Here is a 14,514-nt window from a genome sequence, read left to right as displayed (position 1 = left end):
ACACTCGCTCGCCTGGCAGTCTCTCCTGTACTTCTCTCTGCCCTCAGCCTCTTTAACACTGGGGCGCTCACCTCCTTCCACCTGTTTTGAGGCTGTGAAGGCTGCAGTTCTGTCCTTTGACTTTGTTCTCACTGTATACCTCTCTGAGTAAGGTTTTCCATTTACACTATAGCCAAGGCGCACAGGGGTCCCATACAGACCAGGTTTGGCCACTGGCCGCTGACAGAATCCAGAGGCAGAGAGACGAGCAGTGGTGGAACAAGAAAGGAGTTTATTTCAGCAAGACCAACACCGGGAAGACGGCGGACTAGCAGCTCAGACTGTCTCCAAAGTGCCGAAAATACTTCAGGTTTATATAAGGAAAATGTGGGACAGTGGTGGGTGTGTACATGTAGGTGGGCAGTGAAGGTCAAGTCGAGCATAGTCTTGGAGTCAGTCAGGTGTGGGGCCTTGCTGGCTCAGGGCAGTTCTTGTTGCTTGAGGGGGTAATTTCAGTTCCCTGTTCTCATCAGGGGATGCTCTGCCCTTAGGGTCTTCAGCCTGAGCGCAGAGACCAACTGGAAAGAAGAACCCAACTAGAAAGCGTGAGGTCACAATGGAGGCAACTGAAGTCGTCTTTCACTGCGGCTTCAGAATAGCATCCACATCCCAGTGATCCCAGATCTAGAGCTGCTCTAGGGGCTCCTGGCTGGCTCCATTAGTAGGGCATGCAACCCTTTTCTTTTTTTTTAAGAACACGCAATTCTTTTTTTTTTTTTTTAAGTTTATTTATTTATTTTGAGAGAGGGAGAGACAGCACACACATGAGCAAGCAAGCATGAGCAGGGGCGGGGCAGAGAGAGAGAGAGAGAGAGAGAGAGAGAGAGAGAATGAATCCCAAGCAGGCACCTCACTGTCAGTGCAGGGCCTGACTTGGGGCTCGATCTCAGAAACCATGAGATCATGACCTGAGCTGAAATCAAGAATTAGATGCTTAACCAACTAAGCCACACAGGTGCCTTGAAACTCTTGCTCTCAGGGTCGTGAGTTGAAGTCCCACTTTGGGCATGGAGCCTACTTTAAAAAAACAAACATGGGGCACCTGCTTTCACACACCCGCTCCTGAAAAGCCTGTTCCTCTCCCGTGATCACTAATCTTGCTCAGGGGTGGCACTGTTCCCCGGTCACCCAAGTTAGCCACTGAGTTCCTCAACTTCCCTTCCCCTCCCCCTTTCTTGCCCTAGAGAGTGGCTGAGCCCGTGGCATCTACCTGAGCAGGGCCTCTGGAGTCTGTCGCCTCTTCTCCACCCCCAGTTATCATGCTTTTAGTTCAGTCCTCACCATCACCCCTGTGGACTGTGGCCCCGGCCAGTCCTCCCTCCCCTCTCACTGTGCTCTCCTCACCGTGGCAGAGATGACAGTCTCTAGTTGTCCTCCACCTCTCATGGGTGGAGTCCAAACTCCTGCTGTCTGGCTCAACCCTTTGTTCAGGCTGGTTCCTTGGCACTCCTGGCTTCTGTCTCTCTTCACTGCACGCCCCCTGGAACCTTCTGTATAGAGGCCACTTTTCAGCAACAGACCTCAGTGGTGGAAACCTGAGTAAGGTAAAAGGGCCCAGAGTGACCACTGGGCTGTATGCAAACAGGCTCATTAGGCGACCCACCTCAAAATAGCCATTAGTCCTGGCTGACCAATGGACTACTGACAATTGGCTACAGGTACCGAAAAGGAATATTTTGTGCATTCCCATACCTCCTCACCTCCCCCCCATAACTCCAGCCCCCAGCACTGCCTCTTGACAGTCTCTCCTTTGCTGTCCTGCCTGCTGCTCCCTTGCAGTGTTTTCAATAAACTTCTGTGTCCTTTGTCCTCCTGTCTTGGGTGAATTCCGGCCTCCACCCTATTGAGTTGCCCCACATCCTGTGCCCTGAACACATAGAGGTGTGTTTGCCTTTGCACATGTTGCTTTTTTTTTTTTTTTTAATGTTTATTCATTTATTTTGAGAGAAAGCACAAGCAGGTGAGGGACAGAGAGGAGAGCCAGAATCTCACGCAGGTTCTGTGTCATCAGTGCAGAGCCCAGTGTGGGGCTTGAACCCACAAACTGTAAGATCATGACCTGAGCCAGGTGCTTAACTGACTGAGGCACCCAGGCGCCCCACAGTGCTGCTCTTGCCTCCCTCCTTAGTTCTTGCTAAACTTTTGTCCTCTTTCAAGATCCAACTCAGGTGCCGTCTCCGTGAAGCCTACCCTGACTCCCAGACAGCTTAGTCCCTCCCTCCTCTGTGAAGCCCTCCCATCGGCCCTGGCCCTGCACTAGTCACGTGCTGTCACTTCCTGCCTTGGCTTCTTGTTCTCTGTCCTGTCCACTTCTTGAGGGCAGGAACCAAGGCTTTTTGGTCAGGGTCCTAGCCCCGCACTTGGCGTGGGACGGTTCGCCTAGGGAGTAAACGAAGGTGGAAGGAGATGACAAGTGTCTCAGTTTGACCAAGGACAGGCTACCGCCAGGGGTGCTGGCACCAGGTCCGGGAGGGCCTCGGGCGCCAGGCCAGGTGGGTCAGCCTCACTTTTCTGGGCCACTGTGTCCATCACTGCTGTGGCAAGGAGAGAGGCCTGGGTGCACGTTGCTCATTTGATGGGTCCTCAGGCTCTTTTTAAAAATGTGTGGGTATGTGTGCTTTTAAGGTAAAAATAACATCACATTGTGGAAAATTCAGAAGACAAAATAGATCATTTGTATTTCTGCCAGTCTTTTGCAGCCATTGTTGTTCTGATGTGTTTTCCTGCCAGTCTCTTTTCACATGAATGCTTTTGACAAAATTGTTATGTGGTATTCATATAACAAAGTCTTTTCCATATTGCTGCTCTATGTTTATAGCTGTGATTATTTATTTATTTTAAAAATAAAGTTTATTTATTTATTTGGAGAGGGGTGGCAGGGGCAGAGAGAGAATCCCAAGCAAGCCCATTCTGTCAGCACAGAGCCCGATGTGGGGCTTGAACTCACAAACTGAGAGATTATGACCTTAGCCAAAACTGAGAGTTGGACGCTTAACCAACTGAGCCACGCAGGTGCCCCATAGCTGTGATTTTTAATGGCTGTTCAGGCCATTGAGGGGATGTGTACCAAAACATTCTTGGGCTCACTGTCGTTGGACAGTTAAGTCATTTCCTGATTTTTTTCCTCCTATTGTAAGCACTGGTGCAATAAATATCTTTGTAGGTACAGATTTTTACATATTTGTGTCATATTTCCTTAGGATGGATTTTCAGGTAAGAGAGTACCGAGGTTATCTGTGGCTCTTTTTACTTGGGACCTAGCCACTTGGTTGGGGGATGATTGCCCTCTTTTGTCCTATGACACACAGCCTTGTCTCCAAAGCAAATAGGACTTCCCAAGAGTTCCAAAGTATTGGTAACTCTGCCTCCCAGAGAGAATGGCCGAGTTTTTTTAGCTCATGAGGTATTTATTTAATGCGTTTATTTGGAGCCTGAAATAAACCCCACACTGGGAGCTTGGGTGGAGTGTAGGAGGCGAAAGCAAGAAAGAGTCACAGCTCAAGCACAGCCGACACCTGTGACATGGAAAGTGATTGCCAAACTGGAAACAAATGTGTTTTTCAAGGCCCTTCCCGGCAGAGCTCCAGCGCCTGCCTCTTTTCCTCTGGGTCCTCACACCCCAGCCACACGAAGGGTTCCCCTGCCCCAGCAGTGGTGAGCCTCTCCTCTGCTCCCTGGCCTCCCTTCCCCTCTTTTTCACTCTGCCCTGGGCTCTTGTACTATGTGCACGTGTCTCTGTGACAGTCATCCGCTCCAGAAGGTCAAGAGCTGCATCCTGTTGATCTTGGTTTGTCACTCACACTGTTTGTGACTCTTCCCAGAGTGAAAAGAACCGAGTGCAGGAGCATTTTCTTTGTTATATATTCAGTAAAGGGCATTAGCCAGGCTCAGTCCTTTGTGTACCAGGGGGGTTTTGGGTTACCTCTCTGTAGGTGAAACTTAGCTCTCGCCATCCTTTGAAATGACTACTTGACCCACTTCCGAGCCAGCTGATGCTTAGTGGGAAAGAAGCTTGCTGCTGTTGACTCGTTACTTGTGACTCAGAGTAGAAGCTGAGGGTCTTCATTCAGACCAGTCAGTGTGGTCCTTAGTGCAAGACTCGCTGCATGTCTCCTAACACAGGTGTTCCCCCAAGGACTTCCCTGAAGTCCAGGAATAAAAAACTGAGCAGAAGTAGTTGTCTTGGTCACTCATGGTGTCCCGTCAGTGTTCCTCAGGAGGGGGCTTCATTCATTCAACCACACATTGAGCACCTTCCGTTTGTCAAGTGCCCCAGGCTTTGGGGGTACACTGCTGAACAAGGTAGACCCTCACCTTGCCCACTCGTGTCCCTGGATACAGACAACTTGAATTCAGAATCTGGCTCAGCTACCACCCCTGGGATCTTGGACAAGCCACTTCCCCTCTCTGAGGCGGGGCTTTCTCCAGCTGCAATCTAAAAAGACATCCCTCACGGGGTGGTCATGAGGTTGAATGAGGGGACACCTCAGCTGAGCCACAGGGTTCAGAAGCTGGTTGAAGTGACGATTTATCTCTGTTCTTTCAAGGATGGAATAGAACCAGGATTATTCTAGATGCACAGGAGAGAAGTCAAGTCATTTCAGACAGTGGATGCCTTAGGGCACTGGGCCTTAATTCTTTTGAAGAACCAGGTTGAGGAAAGCTGGTAGAACCTTCTTTTCTGACAACTCGACACAGTGGCCGGTTCTGGGGTGACTAGAACTTCAAAATCGCATCATTGTATAAGGACACTCAGTAAATGTCAGCTCCCTTACTCTTTCACCAGGCCTGAGCTTCTCATCTTTCAGAAAGCACCCAGGTCTCCCAGAATGTTCCAGGACCGTCTTCCGAGGCAGGGTGCTTGTGGGCCCTGGGGCTGCCACAGTGATGCAGGTACCCTCCAGCTTTGGGGCAGTATCACCCAGAGAAAGTAGAGGAGAGCATGTGGCACATACTGTCAAATACTGTTTGACTTTCTGCTCTGCATCGGCCCTTCCGCAAGCACTAGGAGCCAGAAGTATGAACTTGAGAGAGAAGCATCTGGCTGTGGAGGTTACAGCATGCTGGTGGAGACAGTATTTGTTTATGGCAAGTCTGGTGAGGGGTAAAGGACCAAGCTTTAAGACTTTAGAAAAAGGAGAGATCACTATGGACAGAGTAGTCAGCTTGCCCACCCCCAGAATCCTCTTCTGGCTGACCTTGGTAAAGAAAATGACATCTCTGCATGGGTCTGAAGGTTGCCTGTTAAACGCACGCACCTCAGCCAGACATGTGGGTCAGCGCCCGAAACAGCTACCAGAGCCACCCCTCTGTCTTCTGTCCTGTGACACACACTCAGGTAACCAGTTCCTTGCATGGTGGATCTGATTTCAGTGACTTCAGCTCACTCACTGTGCTGTGGCTTGGTGTTTGCTGAGTCAGAAAGGGGAATGGAACCTGAGCTCCAGATCTTCCTTGCAGAAAGTCAGCCCAGTAATTCTGGGAGAAATCATTCAGCCAATAAATAACCTCAAGGCCAGTTCCTCCATCTCAGGTGGCCTTCTGAACCTCACCTTGTCCCTTTAAGTTTCAGGGGCCACCGGGCAGGAATGCTGTCCAGCAGAATGGACATAGCCACATTGCCTCCTTGCGGAGGAAATTGGGTGGGGGTCCAGAGATGAGGTACGTCTAGAGAGAAGTGAGTTGGGGCTCTGGGCCCAGGGGCCAGCCAGCCACAGTCTCACTCTTCAGGAACTGGAGACCCAGGTGGGAAGATGAGAGTTAGTATGTGTGAAAAACATCAGAGAACACGCTCACTGCTGACATTCTGTGAATGTACAGAAGAGGGAGCCAGCCATCTTGAGACCTAGGACAAGTACGGCACCACAGTAGGATCTGTTTCCACCTCTAAAGAATTGAGGGGGTTGTTCCCTGAGGGTCTGTCTAATGTTAATATTGTGTTTGAGAATCCAATCTGTGGATTCTTGGTGGAGGTGAGGCCAGGACAGCAGGATGGGAGCCTGTGGACCAGAAGTGAGGGATGGGGGTTAGGTACACAGAGCGGGGCCTAGGGGAGGCCTTGTAACCTGGGCCTTGGCAGAGTCCAGCCGTGGTGTGCCCAGCCTTCACAGCTGCTCCTCCCAGAGCCCAGGCATCGCTGTGGAGCTGGACTTGAGCTATTACCTATTACGTATGGGGAAGGGGAAAGGATGATGGAGTGCTGGGAGGGGGTGAGATGAGGCCAAGTGGCCCCAGGCCATCAGGGAGGTGCTCGGTGGAGGAGATGACAGGAAGTGCTGTGCAGGCCCTAGGCGGGAGGGCTGGCCTTGGAAGAGGTCAGATGGAGAAGGGAAAATTGAAGACTCAGGGGAAGACTGCGTTCTGAAGGACATTTTTGCATTTTCTTGAGGGGAAAAAAAAAATGAACCCAAAAACATTCTCTCCGCTTTTCATCTGAGCCCTTCATGCCTCTGTTCTTAGCAAGTGTGCCTGATTTAACAAAATCAGTACTGGCAGCCCGCAGTGTGTTTTTGTTCCAGAACCTTAAACCATCCTTTAAAAAATAAGAGGAGAGGGTGCCTGAGTGGCTCAGTCGGTTAAGTGTCCGACTCTTGATTTCGGTTTAGTTCATGATCTCATGGTTTGTGAGTTTGAGCCCCATGTCAGGCTCTGCACTAACAGTACAGAGCCTGCTTGGGATTCTCTCTCTCTGCCTCTCCCTGTGTGTGCGGGCACAAGCCCACTCTCTCTGTCTCTCCCCCTCTTAAATAAATGAGCTTAAAAAAAAAATAATAAGGGGCACCTGAGTGGCTCAGTCAGTTAAGTGTCCAACTTTGGCTCAGGTCATGATATTGTAGTGTGCAAGTTCGAGCCCCTCATTGGGCTGTGCATTGCTGGTGCAGAGCTTGCTTGGGTTTCTCTTTCTCCCTCTCTCTCTCTGCTCCTTCCCCACTTGCATGCTGTCCCTCTCTCAAAATAAATAAATAAACTTCTTAAATAGGAATAAATGCTTTCTGTAAAATAATAAAACAGTACAGCAAGGTTATAAATTAAAAAGTGAGTATTCCTACCACGCACTCCCTCCCCCCCAAACTACTCAGTCCCCAGAGGTAAATACTGTAAACTCTTTTGAATCTGTAAAGGGCACAACAAGGACATGGTAGTGTCTGTTTTGAGGTCTCAGAATGTAAAGCTTGCTCTAGGTCTCTTCTGGGAAGTCATTGGGGCTGAACTCCTTTCCCAGAAAGGGAGAAGAGGTTGCAGCTCTGGTGTGGCAGGGGCTGGGCAGAGGACCCTTTCTGGAGAGGCTTTTCAGGCCACCAGGAAGGGCCTCACCTCAGCCCTGTATCCCTGAGGCCTGCTGGCCTGGGAGGGGCCAAGAGATGGTTCTCTCTTCTCCCCAGTGGCTCATGGCTGTTTTTGTTTGTTTTGCTTTTTACCTTTGCAGGATCCCTCCGTGACCCAGCTGACCAATGCCCCGCAAGGTGGCCTGGCTGAATTCAACCCCTTCTCCGAGGTTGGTGAGCATGCCCTCTTTCTGAGTCCCTGGGTCCCGTGGGTGGTGCCAGGTTTCTGAGGCAAGGAGCCTTGGCAGAGGCAGAGACAGCTCTGAGAAACTGCAGTCCTAATGTGAACTTGGGGTGGGGATAAGGATGAAGAAGTCAGCAGTTCTCCCCTTGGGATTTGTCATCTGGGCCCCTCCGTGAAGAGGACAGGACAGTGCTGAGAAGCTGTGGCTCCAGCAAGGCCAGGGGGGCCAGGTGAAGCATCACATTGCCCAGAGCATGAGGCTCAAAGGCTAAGAATCTGCAGGGCCAGGCTGAGGCCTGCCCCAGAGGGAATGTCCCTCACAGGCAGGGGCACAGCACTCACCCCACTGTGGGTCTGCCCCCGTGTGGCCAACTAGTGGAGCCCCACTCATCTGCCTCCTTTGGTGTGTCCCACGCAGACAAATGCAGCGACAACAGTTCCTGTCACACAGCTCCCTGGGCCCTCGCAGCCGGCGGTTCTCCAGCCCTCAGTGGAACCAACCCAGCCAACCCCCCAGGTACTGTTGACAAAAATCCCTTTGCCTCTTTTTTCCTGAGAGGGTAGCACCAGTAGCTGAGCCCTGAGATTGGGGGAGGAGGTGGACAGAGGACCTTAATTCCTGGCTGCCCTTTAAGGGCCCTTTTGATAATCTCTTTGGAGCTGGTCACTTACACATGGAGGGTCTGCTCAGCCAGCCTATATCCTCACCCCCACCCCATTACCACCACCAAACAATAACCAGGCTAGGGTCGTTGGTGCCTTCAGAGAGAGCATTTGCCTCTGTTGTGCCATTCCGGATCCTCCTGGGGCCTTTGGTTTGTCCTCTCACTCAGGGCCCCGAATCAATCAATCTATCCATCCATTCATCCATTCTCCTGTCCTCCCTCCCTCTGTCTCTCTCTCTCTCTCTCTTTTCTTTTTTTAGCCTCTTTTATTTCTGCCTTCCTTCCTATTTTCCTTTGTCCCTTCACCAAATACCGTGAATCTTGTCTGCTTTGTGTCTGACACTCGACTCCCCATCACCTCGCCGTCCTGCCCCGTGTGCCTCACCACCCCAGTGAGCGTGACCCACAGTGGAGTTGTATGTTGCAGCTCCTGCGTAGACAGGCCAGCAGGTTCCTGCCTACCAGATTCCTGGCAGTGAGCGAGCTCTCAGAGAGGCAGATGCTACTAGGAGGAGATAGTATTCTCAGAGACAGCTACATGCAAAAGCTTCCGAAGGTAGGCGAAGTCTAGATGAGCATGAGGGAGGGCAAGGCCCAAGCCGGGCTTTGGGCTCTCGTGGGCCCCAAGAGGCTCTCGCCTTCTGACCAGACTTGGGAGGGAAGGCTGAGATGTTCAGCATGGTCCAGGATCGTCCATTCTGGTCCTGCTTTGGCCCCCAGTGCCTGAAAGTGACCTGCTAAAGTCAGCCTTGGCTCTTTGGAGAACGCCTTTTGGAGAGAGTGAGAGAGCGAGGGTGTGTGTGTGCACATGCGCGCGTACACGCGCGCACACATATATACACATATGTCTGGCTTACCGTTCTGCGAGGTGACTGGTCTGATACCTGTTTCCTAAAACGACTGTAGACTTCGGGAATAACCAGGCCCCAACAGCCGTAGCCCCTGGAAGGAGTGGGGCCCTGGGCTGAAACGCCAGGGCCAGCTCTGCTTGGCCTCACGTTCCCTAGGTGCCTCACTCAGAGGCTCTTTCTGGACAGGGGATGAAGCTTGGACTCCGCACGTCATCAAAGCCGGGCAGAGCAGGGCCAAGCCTAGGGGGCTGCGCTGGGGTGTAGCCGGTCACATTTTCAGGTGGACCTCAAAGGGTCAGCTCCTGGGGGTGTGGTGGGGTGGTACTTAAATATGGATCCATGAGGCTCCAGGTGCTCGTGATCTGTCCTCACGTGTCCCCTCCGCACTCACTGCTAGCAGGTTGCACTGTTTCCCCTGTGCACACACACCCTCCAGGCTCTTCAGATGAGGTGCAGCTCTCTGGGTTTCTGGCTACAGCTTAGTCTCTTGTGATGCCGTTTTCCCTTCGCTGTTACCCCAGAGGTCAGTGTAACTGAACTTTGCCTGCATTCCAGAATGGGGGAATGTTCTCTCGTCTCCAGCTCAGGGGTCTCCCCTTCATCCCTGATCCCAGATTAAGGCTGGTTAACGGCTAAGGGGACAGAGGTGGTGTCCAGGCAGTAGGAGACAGGTCACCTTGGCCTGTCTGTGGTGGTCTCTGGTACCCAAGACAGCATGGAGCTGGGACTGTCTCTCCCTGCATGGGGCAAGGCCCTTCTGACTTTCTGCTCACACTGACGACTGACATTGCCCCTCTGTCTCCTGTGTCCGGCTGCTCCACTTCCGTGCCACCCAGGCCGTGGCCTCCGCAGCCCAGGCGAGTCTGCTCCGGCAGCAGGAAGAACTGGACAGGAAAGCAGCCGAGCTGGAGCGCAAGGAGCGGGAGCTACAGAACACTGTGGCCAACTTACATGGTAAGGGAGGCTGCTGGGTCCTGGGCTGCCAGGCCTGGCACGGGAGCTCTTCCTGAGCCTGATTGTCCTGGGGCAGCCCTGGACCCCTGTCGGGCTTTTGATCATCTTAGAGCAGCCCTGGTGCTAGTGCCAGGCAGGGCAGGGAGATGGAGGCGAGGAGACCTGCAGTGTGGACCTAGCGGGTGTGGTTATTTCTGCACTCCTTCCCAGCCCTGAAATTTTTGCTGAAGTAGGGACACTCGTCCTGCAAGTCCCCTTCATCTTCACGAAGATGACCCCTTGTGCTTATGGGTTGGTTGTTCATAAAAATAATCACATAGGCCATTTTGCTCTGTTTGTCAGTGCATTTGGGATCTGTTAACCTTGGAGCAGGCTTGTGTGTGTTCGTGTCCCATCACCCTTTTCCCATCCCACTCCCTACCCATGGAGACCCTGAGCCCCACTTGCCGGTGCCCTTCTGGAGCCCTGGTTTGGCCCGTAAACTGCTGGAGTGTGCACCCTGCCATGCTGCTGTGGAGGCTGGGCCTCACCTCGTCTCGTCTTTCTACACAGTGAGAGAGAACAACTGGCCGCCCCTGCCCTTCTGGTGCCCTGTCAAGCCCTGCTTCTATCAGGATTTCTCGGTAGAAATCCCTGCTGACTACCAGCGGATATGCAAGATGCTCTACTATCTCTGGATGTGTGAGTCCCGCCCCGGCCCTCTTGAGCTTACAGGTGAAATGAGGTGTGACTCCAGGGCCCTTTCTGTGCTCTGGCTGCTCCTCCCCGCAGACTCCAACCTTCCTCAGTGCTGGGCCGGGGTAGAAGGTACCTTCTGCCCCCCTAATTGGCCCTCCACAGTCTACTCCCTGTGCTGGGAACCTCCCCAGAAGGGCCAGTTCACACCATGGATCACGTAGAGTGAGACTAATGGGAGGCTTCAGAGTTCCTGTGGGGCTCGTTGCCTTAAAAGGCCACCCTTAGGTGAAGGCCTCCCTCTGCACAAGTAGCCCAGCTACTCCCTGTAGCTCCAGTGTGGGCCATCTAGGGACAGGGGCAGGAGTCTCCAAGGGCTTCTTTCCCTCAAGAATCAGCCCTTGAGTCTGCACCTTCCTTTCACTGCCACTCCCCACCCCCATCATATATCTGGGCCGTCCCTTCACCTCTTAGGAACGTGGTTTGGTCCCTGGTTTTGCTGCCCCAGAAAATCAGGATCTGGGAGCTCACTGCACCTAGATGCAGACGAAGGTCCTGTAGTATTTCTGCAGCTCCCCTCACTGTATGGACCTCACGTCCTCCCAGGGGGTGGTTCACCATGCCTGGGAATCCTTCAGTCACCTTGGCACGAGCCCGTATCTCTCTCTCCTCCCCCTCCCCAGTGCACTCGGTGACTCTGTTTCTGAACCTGCTTGCCTGCCTGGCCTGGTTCTTAGTTGACAGCACCAACGGAGTGAACTTTGGCCTTTCGATCCTGTGGTTTATCATCTTCACCCCCTGTGCCTTCCTGTGTTGGTACCGACCCATCTATAAAGCCTTCAGGTGAGTGGGGCTTGGACAAGGGGTCAGTGTATGACTGGCATCCCAGGTAGCAGGCCAAGGGCCTTAAGCCCAGGGGCCCCATCCTAGTCTTAGAGCAGAATAGGTTGGTGGGGAAATCCACTTTCCCATTCCCACCCACAGTGAGAGCAGACACGGATCAGGAGCCATTTTCCTAAGTTGTTGTGCCTGGGGTCTGCTCTGGACACTGTCCTTGGGTTAGGCATGGGAGATCTAGGGAGGGGTCTGCAGCTCTTCCCTGTGTTCTCACTGCTCCCATTCTGTCTGGTGCATTAGGATTTCAGATGCTGGGTAGAGGGAGGGGCTGCTCAACCCCCTTCTGAAGCATTAGCTACTCTCAGAAAGTCTGACTTTGATAAGCTCTCCATGGCTTATCACTCCAGGCTCTCTTGAGCCTGCTGAGTGCCAAAGCAGTTGACCTAGAATAAATACTGTGGACCTGAGTGGAGCTACCTCACAGACCCCTAGGGCTTGTGCAGTTGTGCCTCGGAGTTGATGCTTTCAGGCCTGGGAGCCTATCAGGCCCCGGGAAGTTGGGGGGCAATGGCTGAACCCTCCCATGTACTCTGCAGAGGAGACCTGCGGCCTCAATCTATTCTAGCCCTCAAGGACATGGAGCTGGAGGTCTGGTCTAGGGTTCTGTGCTCCCCAAATACCTTTTCTTCCACCCAGGCCTACAGTTTTATTATTAGATATTTATACCTTTGGCTTAGATTTCCTTGCCTTCTATGAAATGCAAACACATACACCAGGAAATGGACTGTTAGGCTCTTTATATTGTTTTTTTGAGTGAGCAACTTTATTAGCTCTTTGAGTAAGGGGTCAAGCATTGACCCCTTAAACTGGAAGGCAAGGAGGGGCAAGCCTGTTTTGATTATGGTTGTGGGTGTCTGTGTCCTTATGGACAATGTGGCTGGTCCCCTGGAGCTGTCTGTGCTCCCATCCTGCCTCCTGGCTCCTAATGAAGACCGATGCCATGCCAAGTGAGGAACCTGAGGAATGAGCCCCAAGCCCTCTTGTGACTTCGGATTTCCCCCTCTCTCCACAGGTCTGACAACTCTTTCAGCTTCTTTGTATTCTTCTTCGTATTTTTTTGTCAAATAGGGATCTACATCATCCAACTGGTTGGCATCCCTGGCCTGGGGGACAGGTGAGACCTGGGGCAGCACGATGGAATTACATTTTAGAGGTGGCTTGGCCTCTCTCGCTCTGCTATCCTCATTCCCAGAGGGCCCTTGCAGATGACCCGTCTTCTACCCTAGCCGGGAGAGGGGTTGGGTGGACTTGCATCTGCCTCCGTGCACTGCCCCCAGTTCTTCACCGCTCACCAACTCACTGCCTTGCCTCATCTACCACTTTCTGGGGCGTTGTAAGTGGACTTGCCCTGAGTCCTTAGGCTACCTGGCCTAAGTCCTATGGAGGACTGCATTTATTCCTTTTCTCCGGCCACGCCCTCCCAGAGGCTAGGGCTACTTCTCCAGGCCCCAGACAAGCTCTTGGATTTGGGCAGCTGCTGACAGATGCCCTGGCTTTTGCAGACTCTGTGCTGTGACTTTTCCCAGAGGCCCTGTAATGTCAGGAGATGGAGCCCTAGCCTCTCTCCTGGATTGCCTCCTTCTTGCTTTGAGCGTATAACTGGCTTGAGTTTCCTGGGCGCTGTAGTCCTCAGTTCAGAATTAGCCTTAGAAAGAAAACCTGATGGCTGATGTTTTCCTTTCCGCCCCAGTGCACAGGGAACATCACAGAATGGTCAGGCTGATGCTTGGCTGAAAGCCTGGGCCTGGAAGGGCTGCACTATTTTGGTCCCCTTCCTCCAGTGCAGCTGATCCAGAGAGGAGGGAGGGGCTGACTCACCTTGCACTCCGAGCACGTCCCCACTGCCCTCCCACCACCCCTCTTCCCTCTCACCTTGCTGTTCTTTTAAAAAAAAAAAAATTTTTTTTTTAACGTTTATTTATTTTTTAAGAGACAGAGAGTGAGCAGGGGAGGGACAGAGAGAGAGGGAGTCACAGAGTCCAAAGGAGGCTCCAGGCTCTGAGCTGCCAGCACAGAGTCTGACCTGGGGCTCAAATTCAGTAATGGTGAGATCATGACCTGAGCTGAAGTTGGATGCTTAACTGAGCCACCCGGGCGCCCCTCACCTTGCTGTTTCTAATCTGGCCCTTTTCTCTTTGATTGGTGACCCGGTTTCATTACTCACTATTCTTAGTGAGATCCTGGAAGACAGGCTGTGGCCTAACTGCTGTTTGCTTCTAGACTCGGAGTCAGAAGGCTTGAGTTCTGGTCCGGACTCCCCTCCGCCGCCCCCCTGCCCCCATGACCTGCCTGGGCTTCCCTCTCGAGCCCTGCAGCCCCCAGTTTCCCAGTGCCTTCCTCACCTCCCCTCCGGCCCCCCACAGCTGGGTGGATGTAATCCTCCTTTCTTGTTACTGATTGTGAAATACCCATAACATTTGTTTTATTTACTACTTAAACCGTCTTAAAGCAGAACATTCAGTGGTGTGTAGTAGATCCACAGTGTTGTGCAGCCCTCACTACTGTCTAGTTCCAGGAAACGCTATATCACCCCAAAGGAAAACGCCATACTTAATCCCTCCTTCCCCGAGCCCCTGGCAGCTATTAAGCTGCTGTCTGTCTCTGGATCAGCCTATTCTGGACATTTCATATAAATGGAACCATACAGTAGGTGGCTTTTTGTGTTTGGCTTCTCTCAGCATAATGTTTTTTTCTTTTTTAATTTTTTTTTTTAATTTTTTTTAATGTTTATTTATTTTTGAGACAGAGAGAGACAGAGCATGAGCGGGGGAGGGGCAGAGAGAGAGGGAGACACAGAATCTGAAACAGGCTCCAGGCTCCGAGCGGTCAGCACAGAGCCCAATGCGGGGCTCGAACCCACGGACCGCGAGATCGTGACCTGAGCTGAAGTTGGACGCTTAACCGACTGAGCCACCCAGGCACCC

At 52.4% G+C, this 14,514-nt stretch overlaps 1 protein-coding gene across 2 annotated transcripts in view; it reads left to right on the top strand.

Annotated features, from left to right (window-relative positions):
- The window catches only part of SCAMP2 (secretory carrier membrane protein 2), a 23,363-nt gene that overhangs the window by 5,670 nt on the left and 3,179 nt on the right, over positions 1–14,514 (top strand). The window contains exons 2-8 of one of the 2 annotated variants that reach the window (XM_049613886.1): positions 7,466–7,534; positions 7,967–8,065; positions 8,641–8,769; positions 9,901–10,018; positions 10,571–10,699; positions 11,377–11,536; positions 12,603–12,704. In XM_049613886.1, the coding sequence (XP_049469843.1) occupies positions 7,466–7,534; positions 7,967–8,065; positions 8,641–8,769; positions 9,901–10,018; positions 10,571–10,699; positions 11,377–11,536; positions 12,603–12,704 (806 nt within the window). The remainder of the gene's footprint in view (positions 1–7,465; positions 7,535–7,966; positions 8,066–8,640; positions 8,770–9,900; positions 10,019–10,570; positions 10,700–11,376; positions 11,537–12,602; positions 12,705–14,514) is intronic. The other variant, XM_049613887.1, reaches the window with a different exon arrangement.

The sequence above is a fragment of the Panthera uncia genome (assembly GCF_023721935.1).
Source record: "Panthera uncia isolate 11264 chromosome B3 unlocalized genomic scaffold, Puncia_PCG_1.0 HiC_scaffold_1, whole genome shotgun sequence".
NCBI classification, from domain to species: domain Eukaryota; kingdom Metazoa; phylum Chordata; class Mammalia; order Carnivora; family Felidae; genus Panthera; species Panthera uncia.
The sequence above is the reverse complement of the archived record's forward strand: the minus strand, read 5'-3'. Positions and strand labels throughout refer to the sequence as shown.